The sequence below is a fragment of the Macaca mulatta genome, chromosome 4, assembly GCF_049350105.2.
Source record: "Macaca mulatta isolate MMU2019108-1 chromosome 4, T2T-MMU8v2.0, whole genome shotgun sequence".
Lineage (NCBI taxonomy): Eukaryota > Metazoa > Chordata > Mammalia > Primates > Cercopithecidae > Macaca > Macaca mulatta.
In genome coordinates, this window is record NC_133409.1 from 44,015,253 (window position 1) to 44,030,797 (window position 15,545).

The following is a 15,545-nucleotide window of genomic DNA, read 5'->3' on the forward strand; positions in this document are numbered from 1 at the left end:
ACTTGAAGGAACTTCATTAAATGAGATTTCTCTGCTACTGAAAGGCAGAGGGGAGAGCAGATAATAGATGTGTGAGGGAGAGGACGACGGGGTGAGGATGCAGGTAATAGATGTGTGAGGGAGAGGAGGACGGGGCGAGGATGCAGCTATGTAATAGATGTGTGACGGAGAGGAGGATGGGGTGAGGATGCAGGTAATAGATGTATGAGGGAGAGGAGGACGGGGCAAGGACGCAGCTATGTAATAGGGTGAGGATGCAGGTAATAGATGTGTGAGGGAGAGGAGGACGGGGCGAGGACGCAGTTATGTAATAGGGTGAGGATGCAGCTATGTAATAGAGGTGTGAGGGAGAGGAGGACGGGTTGAGGATGCAGCTATGTAATAGATGTGTGAGGGAGAGGAGGACGGGGCGAGGATGCAGCTATGTAATAGATGTGTGAGGGAGAGGAGGACGGGGCGAGGATGCAGCTATGCAATAGATGTGTGAGGGAGAGGAGGACGGGGTGAGGATGCAGGTAACAGATGTGTGAGGGAGAGGAGGACGGGGCGAGGATGCAGCTGTGTAATAGATGTGTGAGGGAGAGGATGCAGCTATGCAATAGATGTGTGAGGGAGAGGAGGACAGGGTTAGAATGCAGGTAATAGATGTGTGAGGGAGAGGAGGATGGGGCGAGGATGCAGTAATAGATGTGTGAGGGAGAGGAGGACAGGGTTAGAATGCAGGTAATAGATGTGTGAGGGAGAGGAGGACGGGGCGAGGATGCAGTAATAGATGTGTGAGGGAGAGGAGGACAGGGTTAGAATGCAGGTAATAGATGTGTGAGGGAGACGAGGATGGGGCGAGGATGCAGGTAATAGATGTGTGAGGGAGAGGAAGACGGGGTGAGGATGCAGCCACGGCACTGAACCTCTAAGTGCTTAGTCTGGGAAGTCCTTGTGGTTGGGAGAGGGAGGCATCCACCCAGGGGAGTGAGTACGGTACCCTGTGCACACCTCTACATGCCCACTCTGACCCTCCTAGATGCAGCCCAGTCCCCTAATGGGCACAGCAGAAAGTTATAGGTTTGAAAAGGGAGCGAGTAGGAAATTTTCCATGGCCATGATCTATATGAAAGAGACTGCAGAATTCCTCTGGTCTTTCCAACTCCACATTTATGGTCAGCAATTTAGGTCAGAGATTCCTAGAGAAGTTCTTGCCATTGGAACTACAACAGAATGTCCTAGAACACTGAATATTAAATTTTGATATCCTATAGTCTTTGCTTAGCTAAGGCAACTTAGTCTCATACAAATTGTAAATGCTTTAATTAGAAGTCTGGCTGAAATTTGGTTATAGTTAAAGTTGTAGTTAGATCTAAAAGTTACATCTAGTGAAGGTCCCCTTGTGGAAAAGGTGTAATGAGTGGAGCTATGGTAACCATGGCCTTTTATCACATGGAAATCTTCACCAAATCACGCAGTCAGATGCTTAGCATTAAGATGGAAACCCCCAAAGCAGTGTTTTAGCCACAGCCAGGTGGTGGTGTCTTTTCATGTGGTATCAATCCCCCACCCCCACCAGACTCTGATACTCAGTAAGCATTACACTGCAACCAGCAGATATGGGAGGCCAATAAAAAAGTTGAGAAGCACTGACCTAGGGAATATTTTACTCACTGATGTCACCTCTAATATCTGCTCTGTTGACCCAACATGGTACGGGAAGTGACTGCCTGCAGAAAATTAGCCAAGCCCTTGAAAACTGACCGGCAGGACTTCTGGATGTTTCTCGGCTTCATCATCTTGTTCTTCATTTACATTTGATGCAGCAAATACTTCAAATTGGCTGAAATCTGCAAAATTTGGTTGCTCTGGTATCTGCTGAGGTGAGGTACTAGTGTGAGTTATGAGGCCATCGGCATCCACTGGGCGATGCACAGCGGGACCAGGAGCCTGTGCAATGGTTCAAAACAGAGGAACACACATTTTATCAGCCTATCAGTGTCACAGAGTCATCTTCTTCTTCTTTGAAAATTTAGTATATAAAGATGCCCTGTTTTATTATCTGTAAGTTCAGAGAGGTGTATTACAGTAACATTTAGCTCTAAATAAATGATTAAACCATAAGTGAAAAGCTAAGACACTAAAAAAAAATTAAGATAATAAACTTCCAATAAAAAGATATTTTTTTCAAAAACTATATTGCAAAGAAAGTACACTGAAGGAGAGGGTAGGGCTGGCCCTACCCCCATTCTCCATTTGCATGTATTTTTGTCTTAACTGGGCTAATACACAATAGTTTGTTCCTTAAATAAGTTATTTTTTTTGAATGTTTCACTATGTTTCTTAAAAAGGTTGCTCTTTTTAAAGCGTGAAAACCACTGCTCTAACTATTCTCCCAACATGTCAGGAACACTTCCCTTCAATCCATCTTCCACTCCTTTGCCAGACCAATGCTGCTCCATCTTCAGTCTAAAAATATGTTTACTGAGTATCTACTTGTGAACAAAACAAATGAGGCCCGCTTATACCCTAATAAAGTTGCTTCTCTCTGGAGCAGAAGAGAATAAGTAAATAAGAAATTAAAATAGAGTGTGAGATGTTTTATGACAAAGGAAGTAAAGGATACTAAAGAAAGACATCTGAAGTCTCTTCCCTTTAAAAATTCTTCATCTCCTCTAAGAAAAACTCTGTCCTTCTTACTATGATATGGGAGATGCTCTGCCTCCTCCCTATCTCTCTAGCGTCATTTCCCATCACTCCGCACATCTACTCCTGCTGTGCTGAACGAACTTGTTTTCCCCTGAGGAATGTGCCAGGCTTAACACACACTTCCATGGCTTTGTGGATGTCATACCTTCGGTTTGGAATACCTTCTCTCCAATAAATTCCAATTTATCTTTTAAGTCCCTGCTAAGTCTCATTCCAACATTTTATGTATAATGTGATCCTTAACTTCAGCCACTAAGGCTGTCCCAAAGCATTTTATAAATGTCTACTACAGCACTCTAATTTCGATGTGGAAGGGATGCAGAGGTCATTATACTTCCTTAACTCATGTAGTAAACACATCCAGAGAGATGCAGTGAGGTTATTTTGGGGTATCTTGTTTTGTTTTGAGACAGGGTCTCACTCTGTCACCAGGGTGGAGTGCAGTGGTGCAATCACAGCTCACTGCAACCCTGACCTCTCAGGCTCAAGAGATCCTCCCACCTCAGCCTCCCAAGTAGTTGGGACTACAGGTGCACACCACCACACCCAGCTAATTTTTTTTTGTTTTTAGAGATGGGGGTCTCACTATGTTGCCCAGGCTGGTCTGGAACTCCTGGGCTTGAGAAATCCTACCGCCTTAGCCTCCCAAAGTGCTGCAATTACAAGTGTGAACCACTGCACCCAGCCCAGTCAAGTGATTTTGTGAGTCACTGCTACACCCAGGACAGTAATGGATCTCTCCTATCTCCCAATCCATTGTTGTTTCAACTAAACTCTTCTCTGTCAAGACATTATCATTTGTTTCACTTTTAAGGCTCTTTCAAAAAACAACCAGATCATTCTAGAAATGTGTATCTTTCAAAATGAGATTTAGCCTCACTGAATTAAATGCTCATTAAGGATGACCATCAGATCATTCCTGACCTTCCAAATAATTTGAGAACAGAATTAAATACCTAGCAAGAAAAGTGATCATGGGATGTTTAGTAATAAATACCTTGGAGAATTACCTGTGAGGGCTGTGGTCTTGGAGGCACTGCAGGAGGATGGGCAACAACTCCAGCCTGTTGTTGTCCTGCATGAATACAAAAGTCTTCTTTTTAGTAACTGTATAATCACTTTGTTAATAGAAGAAATAGGCTGAATGAATGTGACTACATGATAAAGATTTCTAAGAATGTTTGTTAAGCATTAGAAGGCAGGTACTAACTTGTTACACAGTCTGTATGTAACCTAAAGACCAAATCTGACAGCCTTTCATCAGATGTCGCTTTGCTTCTTAACTCTATTACATGAAGCCCTCCTGGCATACTCCTATTTCCATAATAGTAAACAACCTTGATTTTCTTCTCATATCTCTGACTGCTGTTTAAGTATCACATGAAAACTTCCAAATTTTCCCTTTCACTTAACACTTCACTTTTCCTCACCATTCTAAACTCATAGTGACTAAAACATCACTTCATCATCCTCTGCCCTAACTTTTCTATGTTAACCAAGGTAACAACAATAATGCCAGTTCTTCAAAAATTGAAAACCTGGGTAAATTATGACTTTTCATCTTCATCAGCCAAATTGAGATCTATCAGTCCCCCCTAACTTGATATCACAACATTGTTCTTTTAAAATTTCCTATGACATCTCTCAGGTTCCCATCTTCATCATTTGCACTCAAACACACTTTAAGTAGTTGTTAAGAAAAAAAAATTGCCTCTCATCTGCTATCTTTTTAACCCGAATTTTCCTTCAGATAATTTTTTTTTTTTGAGACAGGGTCTCACTCTGTCACTCAGGCTGCAGTGCAGTGAAATAATCTTGGCTCACTGAAACCTCTGCTTCTCGGGTTCAAGGGATTCTCCCACCTCAGCCTCCCAAGTAGCTGGGACCACAGACATGCACCACCACCTCTGGCTAATTTTTGTGTTTTTAGTAGAGATGGGGTTTCACCATGTTGGTCAGGCTGGTCTCGAACTTGTGACCTCAAGTGATCTGCCTGCCTCTCAGAGTGCTGGGATTACAGGTGTGAACAACCACACCCGGCCAGATAAATATTTTTAAAAGACATGTTAATAGAAACAAAAATAAAATGTGTATGTGTGTTGGATTAACTTTAAAATTAAATGATAATGTATATCATGGTTCTCTAGCCCCTACCTGTGGTGACTGTAAAGGTCCGATTCATATCTAAAGACGATGATCTGGAATGAGAGGGCTGTGGCCTTGGAGGGGGAGGTGGTGGTGCAGTGTTATCAGGCGATGTTCCTGAATGAGATCTGCAAAATTCACCCCATCATAATTGGTCATACTACTGATATCAGAGCTTTTTTCTTTTTAAACATTGAAACTTGACTAAGCAGCAAAGGATCTTATTAGCATGACATTTTCTCAACACTCAAGTATGTAAGTGTTACAATAAATTAAGATAGCACTGTTTTCGATGTATCCTAAACAACTGATTATTTTATGTGGCTAACAATTTTTTTAAATAAAGTTATTAAGCAAAATTTCAATTTTTTTTTTTTTTTTGAGATAGTCTCACTCTGTTGCGCAGGCTGGAGTACAGTGACACCATCTTGGCTCACTGCAATCTCCACTTCCTGGGTTCAAGCGATTCTCCTGCTTCAGCTCCCGAGTAGCTGGAATTACAGGTGCGTGCTACCACGCCCGGCTAATTTTTGTATTTAGTAGAGATGGGGTTTCACCATGTTGGCCAGGCTGGTCTCGAACTCCTGACTTCCGGTGATCTGCCCACCTCAGCCTCCCAAAGCGCTAGGATTACAGATGTGCCCAGCCTCAAAAATTTTGAAAAGAAATTTAGTTGTCAACATGACTTCATAATAGACTGCGCATACTTAGTGTAATGCTTTCCCATTCAATTAAAGGTAATAATAGTCTGAAAAAAAAATTGTAAAAAGGAAAGTCTACTTTCAGATATGGTTAGCTTTCAACCTATTAAGGTCTGGATTTGGTGAGCTGAAGTACCCTTTCATGTGTCCACACAGACCATCTCATTTTAGAGGTGACTATGCTCAAACTCAACTCACCCTAGAGATTCACTTCTTTGCTACCAAAGTCTTTCATATTCTGAAAAGAGTCTCCAAGGACTCTGGTAATCTGATCTTCACATATGAGAATAAACAGCAGAGTAAAATCCAAGATGACTGAGAATGCTAAGAAACACAGGAAGAACTACATGAAGAATCAGAAAGGAAGACAAGCAGCCTTCTGACTCTAAGCTGTTTGGAGATTCTGCATCCTCGCTACACCAGGCATGCAGCAAAATGATACTTACCACGTGCAAAAAGTGAGGAGAGAAAGATGCTTCTGTCCTGCACAATTTTTAGTGGATGGTAAAGCCCTTGCAGACAAATCTCTAGCCATCCTCCACCCTATCCCACACCTTTCTTGTTTGTGCCTGAAAGGTTATATGTAATGCAGAATTTCAGGGTGGGGAGGTGGCCCACCACTGGACTGTGCTTTTGGATGGTGTTTTAAAACACAGAATTCTTTTGGTACTTGCCATAAGGCTATACATATATTACTTAACAGACTCTCACTGGTTAGGTACAAAAAGGACTTACAAAACTTCTATCGCCAAGAAGTTATCACCTCTTTTTAAAGCTTCCACAAAATACCATTTAGAAAGCCAGGGTTCTTTTTGTTTTTCTATTCAAGTGGAAAGGATCAAAATTACTTGTCTTTTACATAAATCAAAAAGTAACCTATCAGCTTTCAGATAACAAAATCATGTGTGCTTGGTTCTAAATAGTTTTAAACATTAAAATGCAGCAAGATAGTTTAACATGCTTTTCATTGACAGAAATACTGACCTTTGACGAGTTACATTGCTCCCGATCTGTTCTGGGTCAGAAGTAAAAGAGTCTGAACTACTGTAACCATCTGCTGATAAATGGGATATGTCCTATTTAATAATAATCATTTCTTTACTTTTTGCTCTATCTACTCCAAACAAATATAAGTGATATGCTGTTTCAAGCCAGAGATAGTCAAAGATTGGCTAATAGGCTAACAGTTCATCCTGGTGTTATTAACTGTAAAAAATTAACTACAAATCAAATAAATCATGGCATATTTACACAGTAGACAAAGCAAGTTATAGTCTAGAAAAAATAATGAATACTTAATGATGCAGAAATATTCAAAATAAGTCACAAAACAGTACATATACAATGTGGCCCTCCAAATCTGTGGTTCTGTATCTGTAGGTTCCACAGGTGAGGATTCAACCAACCGCAAACAGAAAATATTAGAAAATAAAGTAACAATACAACAATAAAAATAACACAAATAAAAAACCATACAGCATGACCACTTTTTTAATATAGTTTGCATGCGTGTGTGCGCGCATATATATATATATATATATTTTTTTTTTTTTTGGTAGAAATAAGGTCTCGCTATATTGTCCAGTCTGGTCTCTAACTCCTGGGTTTAAGCAATCCTCCTACCTTGATTTCCCAAAGCGCTGGGATTACAGGTGTGAGCCACTGTGCCTGGCCCAATAAAACAACTATTTACATTGTATTAAGTATTATAAGTAATCTAGAGATGATTTAAAGTACACAGGAGGATGTGCATAGGTTACATGCAAATACTACACCATTCCACATATCAGAGAGCTGAAAATTCACAGATTTTAGTACCCATGGGGGTCCTAGAACCAATTCCCTAAACATATTGAGGGATGACTGTATTATAATTTCACATTAGATACAAACATAACTTACATATGTGCAGAATGAGAACTAAAGTTGACAATGAATCTGTTAATCATGGACATTGGTGGACTAGTGAGAATATGAATAATTATTTCATTTTTATCTATTACATTTCTACAATAAATATGTTACTTCTGTAATGGACAAAAAGGTCACTTTTAAAGAACAAATTAGAAACTTTTAAATAAAGTAATTTTAAAATTGTTAATTTGACATGGGAATAAAATGTGCTTACAGAAGAGAATCCCAGAAATAGACTAAGAGTTGTGACAGACAAAAGAAATTTTAAGATAGGAACTCTAGAGACAATCTGAAGGAATATTACTATATACGTTCAAGAGTCATAAGCTGAAGGCACTGGTTATTTTAGTTGTATTTCAAAATATATCTCCTTCCTTTTTCTTGTAAATCACAGAATCATCTAGTTGGTACAAGAATGACATTAAAATGAACATATTTCCATCTGGATATTTTAACAGGCACCTCAAGTTTAACACATATGAAACTGAACTTGATTCTTTCCCTACAAACCTACTGCTATCAGTTTTCTTCATTTCCCTGTTGTCCAGGCCAAAAACCCTGGAACCACCCTTGACTCCTTTCTCTCTTACATCCTATACCACACAGGTAAAAGCAACTCTTGAGGTCTTTTCCTCCACAATGTACACAACAGCCAGAGTCCAGCCACTTCTTATCACTTCCACTGCTTGCACCCTAGACACCAAGCTGTCACCATCTTCTCTTGCCTGATTATCCCTGTCTCCCAAATTGTGTTCTGTTTTGTCTCACCTTCTTCTGGCCTATTACCATTAGGACAGCCAGAGTGACCCAGTTAAAAAGGAGGCTCAGATCACATCACTCCTCCATTCAAACCTTCGATTGGCTTTTCATCTCACTAAGTCAAAGAAAATCTGACACTGCCTCCTGTTACTGTCCTACCACTGCTACCTTTCCCTGTCAAATTTGCTAACTAATTCTATTCCAGGTATTTGCTTGCTATTCTAGTAGAAGCAGGTCCTGCCTTAGGGCTCTACATTTGCTGTCTGTTGGGCCTTAATTTTCCTTCTGGGTTTGTACAGCTTAATTCATCTCCTTCAAGTTTTCACTCAAATGACATTTTTTTGGTAAGGTCTTCCTTGACCATCCTATTTAAAATGGCACCTCTCCACCCTCTCCCAGCTTTATTTTTATCCACAGTATTAGTTACTTTCTAATATAAGAGTTACTTTTTATTCCCTCTTTATCTCCCTTACAGAATGTAAACTCTATAGCAGCAAAGACTTTTTTTACTGTTCAATCCCCAGTGCCTAGAACAGATCCTAGTATACTGTATCCAATTAACACTGGCTGAATAAACATATATATGCAATTTCTTGTGTGATAGAAAAGGAAGGAACTACTGGGAAAGAGCCATAAGACCAAACCTGGCTACACAGAGAGGGATGGCAAACAGGAGGCCTGCATTGAAGCAGGAGTCAATGGGCAACCATTTATTCACAGACAGGGCAAAGTGTTATCTAGTGAAGACAGTGTTAAATGGGTACACATCTGAAATAGTCAGACTCTAAATCCAGACTTAGTAAACTTCAAATGGAAGATGTAATACTTCACTTACCTACAGTATTACCAGAAGCAAATTTCACTGATGAATTTATCTTATTTTCTTCTGAAAGGTCAGATGGTTTCACAAGTAATGGGCTAGTGGGATTTGTATGATCTATGAATTAATAGGTAAAAATACAAGATATAGGTATTTGAACTGATAAACTCATAAAGCCCAGAGTGTAAGACTTCATTTAAATATCCAAACAAGTGGCAGGTAAAAACATAAAATGTAAGACAAAATAATATTTTTAATAAAAACAAATGTAAAACTATTTATTTAGAATTTTATTTTCTGTCATAATAGAAGATAGTTTATAATCAAAAAGTTTATTTGCATGTTCACAATTTTATTCCTGTAGAAAACTTAAACAAAACACTACATATATAAGCTGTAAAGTAAGTTAATTTATAATGCTGATTTATACAAAAAAAAAAATCTACCTTTGAGAAACCCTGAAACATTTAGTCCAAAATGAGGCATTCCAAGAGTTCAAGTAAAATATATAATTTCCAAGCCAAAATTTATTTTAACATATATCTCTTCAGTTAAAGTTTTAACATATTTTAAATGTAAATTTACAAGGGTGACCATAAAAACCCACAGGGTATTAGAAATGTCACATTTTCGTATGTCCTTATTTTAAAACTCTACAATTTAAAATAAATTCCTTTTAAAAACTGCAACATAAATAAATATGCACGAACATATACATAATTATAGAAAGTACTAGCTTAAAAAATAAGCAACGATGAAAGAAAATTGAACCTTGACAGAATAATTACTTATGTATTTTAGTTTGATGCAAAACTAAAATACAAACCAGCAACGGCTTCCTTACCACTGCCAGTTCTTTTAAGTTCCATTTCCTGCATATGGATTTTGCTTGGAGTCATACGAATGGGAACTGGATGAACAATAGCAGTATCCTAGAGACAAATGGGAGGAAATACAGAATTTGTATTAAAATGTCAAGCTAATGCCATGCAACAACCAAAACTAATAAAACTGTAAAAACCAGTGGACAGGCTTTCCCATTTACACTAAGGCAGGCATGAAAATAAGCTTTTTAAGTTAAAAGCTCTAGAATTCTATTTAAAAATCAAGCTCACTATATATGCCTAATATCTGCTAATTAAAAAAAAAAAACTTTTTAAGTGGAGTGATTAAAGATTTACGTGAAGGCTGGGCACAGAGGCTCACACCTGTAATGCCAGCACTTTGGGAGGCCAAGGCAAGAGAATCACCTGAGCCCAGAGAACAGCCTAAGCAACATAGTGAAACACTGTCTCTTCAAAAAATATAAAAATTATCTGGGCATGGCCCACGACTTATACTCCCAGCTACTCAGGATGCTTAGGGTAGGAGGTTCCTTTTTTTTTTTTTTTTTTTTTTGAGATGGAGTCTTGCTCTGTCACCCAAGCTGGAGTGCAGTGGCGCAATCTTGGCTCACTGCAAGTTTCCGCCTCCCAGGTCCAAGCGATTCTCCTGCCTCAGCCTCCCAAGTAGCTGGGATTATAGGCACCTGCCACCACGCCCAGCTAATTTTTGTTTTTTGTTTTTTTTGTAGAATCGGGGTTTCACCATGCTGGCCAGGCTGGTCTCGAACTCCTGACCTCGTGATCTGCCTGCCTCGGCCTACAAAAGTGCTGGGATCACAGGCTTGAGCCACTGTGCCCAGCCAGGTGGGAGAATCCTTGAGCCTGGGAAGTGGAACCTGCAGTGAGCTGTGATCATGCCATCTCACTCCACCCTAGGTGAGAGCTAGACCCCATCTCGAAAAGTGTGTGTGTGTGTGTGTGTGTGTAAGATTTACATTTAAAACATGCTCTTATAAAAACACAGTTCAAGACAATATTAAAAAGTGAGGAATGATCTGACAAAATTATGCAAATGTGAGTCTTGAGGTTGAAATAAACTATTTCATGAGAATCCAAGAACTAGATAACAGACTGAAAACTCATTTTCAGTAAACTGCTCAAAAAAATTTGATACTTTTTTAAACCTATGAAACAAAGTTACTAAAATGCCTATGACATTGCAATAGTAGGCACAATACATACTTCCTACAGATTAATTCAAAGTGTTTAAATTTGATTGTCTCAAAATTTAACACAAAACTGCCACAAAGGAATCCTTTTTTTTAAAGAGAAACAAGACTCCCATTCTAACAAGGTAATACTTTTCTTAAACCTTTTTCATTACTGTAATACAGCTGATTATTTCTAAACTAGACTAGAGTCTAGTCCAGTTAGAGGACTAAAGGAATTGATAGTAAAGACTTCTGATTAGAATGAAAGCACAAAAGAAAGGGTGAGAGAATGAAGACAATGGTAGCCTCTCAGAAAAAGAAGGAAAAGAGAGGCGTACCTGGGACACAGGTAGGGCTCATCTTGGGGACTGAGACTCCCAGGGCAGAAACCAGAACCAGATCAAGCACCCAGCTTAACAGCAATAGACCAGCTGAGAAATATCACCAAGGGGGCTCAGCTCCTCCTATGAGGGGTCAGTTCACACTCTGTATGTGCGGCTGCTGAAGACTGAATTTGAGATCCTAAATTTTTAATATCTAGTAATGAATTAAGTTTATAATTTAGTGTGGAGGATAATGGCCTTTCAGTTTAAGTTGGAAACTGTTTTAGTGAGACAGTACTGTGCTAACACCAAGCCCCTGCTAGAGAAGGCAAAGCTCTAGCACACCCTCTCTTATCTGACATATCTCCTTGGCTTATGCTCATCTCTGAATTCCAACAACTGGTAACAAATTCTTTACACATCTATTACACTACCAAATTCATTCAAAGTAATTTCTTGCCCCTACACCAGGGAGAATCTCGACAGGGTTCATGTACTTAACCAATCAACCTAACACTTGCCCTACAACTAAAATATTATAGTTACAAATAATATTAACATTATAGATGGATGAAAGTTTAGATTTGTCACATAATGAGTCATTCTCAGGAAAGTATTTATAAAAACACCTTTAAGATATTAAGTTATATTTTGGTTATAAAAACATGGCTTTAGGAGCAACTCTACTATTTTCTTAATTTACATTTAATACCAGAAATAACTGTTATGAAAATCAGAATATACCTTTATAAGGCATGATTAAAGGAGAAAAAAATGATAGTTCATGAGAAAATAAGTTCTTATTCCAAACAGAAAGCAAATTAGGAATTTAAAAAAAGAAAAACTTCTTAGATGCTTTAATTCATAACATTCATCTAAATCTATATTCAATGTATGTGTATGTGTATATAAAATCAGATTTATAAAGCTTGGAACAGCTGGGAATGTTAACTAGCATTTTCATATATTTGCAGTGCAATCAATCACAGCAAAGACTAATTAATGCATTACACTTCTCATCCACCTACAATTTTCCTAGTGTTTTCATTCATGTATATCCTAGCAGAAGCAGATTCTACCAAAGGCTATTAACTGACAAGCAGTTCAAGAAAAGAGATCAAGTTTCTGGAACCAAGACCATCAGAATCTCAATTTCACCAGAACTATGAAAGCTTAATAACTAACCATCTGGTTTGCAAATGGGGTCACTGCACTGTGTAGTGGTTGTCTCTAAATGCTACAGACCAGTTTGGAACTTTGTACAGACTTTTACTGAGCAAATGGCAAATTATTATAATTTAGTTTCTTTTTAATAGTCCGTTAAATATTTCCAATACTGTAAGAAATGTTAAATTCACATTAGAAGTGTAAGGTTTTTTTCCCCCTAGGTGATTTCCTTCTAATCTGAATGTGCCTTATTTACTTACTTATAATCCTTATTTATAAAAGCCTTGCAAAGGATCATGTGGGATTGTGGCTACAGACTGTAGTGGGTCTGTGGATGGGTAATACTTCAGGTAAGTATTAAATGAAGGTTAACAAACTTAGACACTGTAGGACACAACAGAAGGCAGGCTACTCCTTTAATAGAAAATTTAAAGTAAGAATACTGGTTGGGAAACAAAGATCAGATTTAAGTTTGCCACCATAAAATAAATAAGATATTTCTAGGTATTAGATTATAAATATAAGTATTTAAGAATGACAATTTTTTAAAATCAAATTCAGAGGTCTAAATTCAAGTTTAAAATGCAAATTAATCACTCTATTTTCTGAGAGCCTCCTGACACACTAGAGATAACAAAGGAAAGTACTGAGTCACATAATTTTAGACACTAGAGTTGCAAATTTGAGTATTATTTCCAAGAAGTGTGAAGAACATCACTGCTATTCAACCAACTATTTCTCTACATTTCCTGTCAGTCATAGGTCAATTTATTTTGTTTCTGAGTTCTAGATTTTTATACATAATGTTCTTGCCTGGCCTGACAAAGAATCACAATACTATGTGTGATTACTGTCACTGTTTTTTAAGGGTTAGAGAATATAATAGTTTCTTTATTGCTATATCAAACCTTCCTTCCCATATAGAGTACTTCCATTAAGTACTTTCATATTAGCTTAACTGTACAATAATGAGACAGGAATAATATGGAGAAGCAAAACTTAAAGCTTAAAGGTAAAACTTTAAACTTAAAAAGAAAACATAAAGGTAAAACTTTTAATTTACAGAACTTGTCAATTCCTAAGAGATCTTAATTATAGCTGCCAATAAGCAGCAAAGTTTTCAAGCATTGCCTTGTATTTCTCCTTCATTTTTCAGAGACTAAAACAAAAAATAAATGCCTTAAATGTAGCAAGAAATGAGAAGCAAAAGGCAGAGATAATCTACATATCAGCTGGTCCTTGAATACTTAATAGACTATAAAATAAACATTTAAAAAAATACATTATGTTTGAATTCAATAAATACAACAGCAGCCTCTAGATTTCATATAAATTCTTTAAAATGATAAAACACATCAGGCCAGGCGTGGTGGCTCAAGCCTGTAATCCCAGCACTTTAGGAGGCCGAGGTGGGTGGATCATTGGAGGTCAGGAGTTCAAGATCACCCTGGCCAACATGGTGAAACCCCGCCTTTACTAAAATATATATATACACACACACATACACACACACACAAAATTAGCCGGGTGTGGTGGTGGACACCTGTAGTCCCAGTTACTCGGGAGGCCAAGGTAGGAGAATCAGTTGAACCCAGGAGGCAGAGGTTGCAGTGAGCTGAGATCGCACCACTGCACTCCAGCCTGGGCGACAGAGCGAGACTCCATCTCAAAAAAACAAAAAACAAACCACATCAAAGACCCATTAACTGCTAAAGGTATACTTTATCTTTAAATGCCACTTCTTCAAAATCTCTTTAGATGACAAGACCATTTTTACATTTAATTAATAAATGCTGGCTGTCTTTGATCAGATCATCTAAAAAGAATGTCTTATGTCATTTTCCCCATATCTTTCTACTCAGCTCATTTTTAAAATCTTGCCTTTACACACTTCTTCACTTCCTGCTTACTCCCTCTTTTCTTTTTGGAAAGTGCTTATTAGCACGTCCTTGTCTTTAAATATATATATATATGTGTGTGTGTGTGTGTGTGTGTATATATATATATATATATATATATATATAAAGAGAGAAAAAGAAAAAGCAGAGAAGTGAACAGGGAGAAGAACAATTAACAGCTAAGGTTTTCAAAAAACCCAAGGGATAGGTGAAGCATATATTAAATTAACTCTGTGGGGATAGAACTTATTTTTTAAATCAGGATGTGAACTTTGTAGCATTTTCAAAGCAACACAGTAAGCCACAAGAAGACAAGACAGAGGCTCCTTTGCATAAGGGGAGTATTTGACCAACATCTTGTATTGCTGAACTTGATTCTCTCTAACAGGACTCAACATACTAATTAAATAAAAGCCAAGTCATTTGGCATGTCAAAATAAAAGATGACATTGCATAAATAGTTACATATGTAGTACATATTACATGATGTGTAAGCATACAAATAGTATTTACAGAAAGTGTCACTACACTGAAATAAACAGTATGTATATAAAATATACACTTAATTAGCAAATGATAAGGGTAACCAAATAGATTGTCACAAAAAATGCTTCTCTAGACACATGTACCAGATTTTAAAAACGTAGTTTTCTCTCAACAAAATAACTAGAAAAAAGGAATGGCAAAAAATGTCTTTCCCACCATTAAGCACACAAAAACTGAAAAGCCTGCCACCACTTCCTTCTAAGCACTCCACTGAATCATGCATATCAGCTAAAAACGATAATGAATGGAAATTTGGGTTAATAAAATTAATCTCAAACAAGCAAGCTAAGTGATTGACTTACAGGATCAGCTGGTGCAATGTTAGAATCAAATTGGGTCAGAGTTTGTGAGCTTGAAGAGCGTTCACTAAATGTCTCCCACTGCTGAATAGACAGAGGAGAGACAAGTCAGCATGATGAGAAAGATGGAGTAAAAGATCACTGGAGAAGATTTAGCAAAGTAATTCAGAGGTTGCACTGCAAGTTGTGTTTCATAGGTTTAACAAAATTCAGTAATTTCTATTTTTCCATCAACATTTTATATTTA

The 15,545-nt window shown here is 37.8% G+C and overlaps 1 protein-coding gene across 8 annotated transcripts in view; it reads right to left on the bottom strand.

The window, feature by feature from the left end:
* REPS1 (RALBP1 associated Eps domain containing 1) overlaps positions 1 to 15,545 on the bottom strand; it is an 86,451-nt gene that overhangs the window by 6,320 nt on the left and 64,586 nt on the right. For 2 of the 8 annotated variants that reach the window (XM_015137351.3, XM_077999474.1), the window contains 7 exons: positions 15,302 to 15,382; positions 9,875 to 9,962; positions 9,046 to 9,147; positions 6,522 to 6,591; positions 4,846 to 4,964; positions 3,702 to 3,766; positions 1,747 to 1,932 (listed from right to left, as the gene is read on the bottom strand). In XM_015137351.3, the coding sequence (XP_014992837.1) occupies positions 1,747 to 1,932; positions 3,702 to 3,766; positions 4,846 to 4,964; positions 6,522 to 6,591; positions 9,046 to 9,147; positions 9,875 to 9,962; positions 15,302 to 15,382 (711 nt within the window). Of the gene's footprint in view, positions 1 to 1,746; positions 1,933 to 3,701; positions 3,767 to 4,845; positions 4,965 to 6,521; positions 6,595 to 9,045; positions 9,148 to 9,874; positions 9,963 to 15,301; positions 15,383 to 15,545 lie in introns of all 8 variants that reach the window. The other 6 variants (XM_015137349.3, XM_077999473.1, XM_015137355.3 and 3 more) reach the window with 3 other exon arrangements.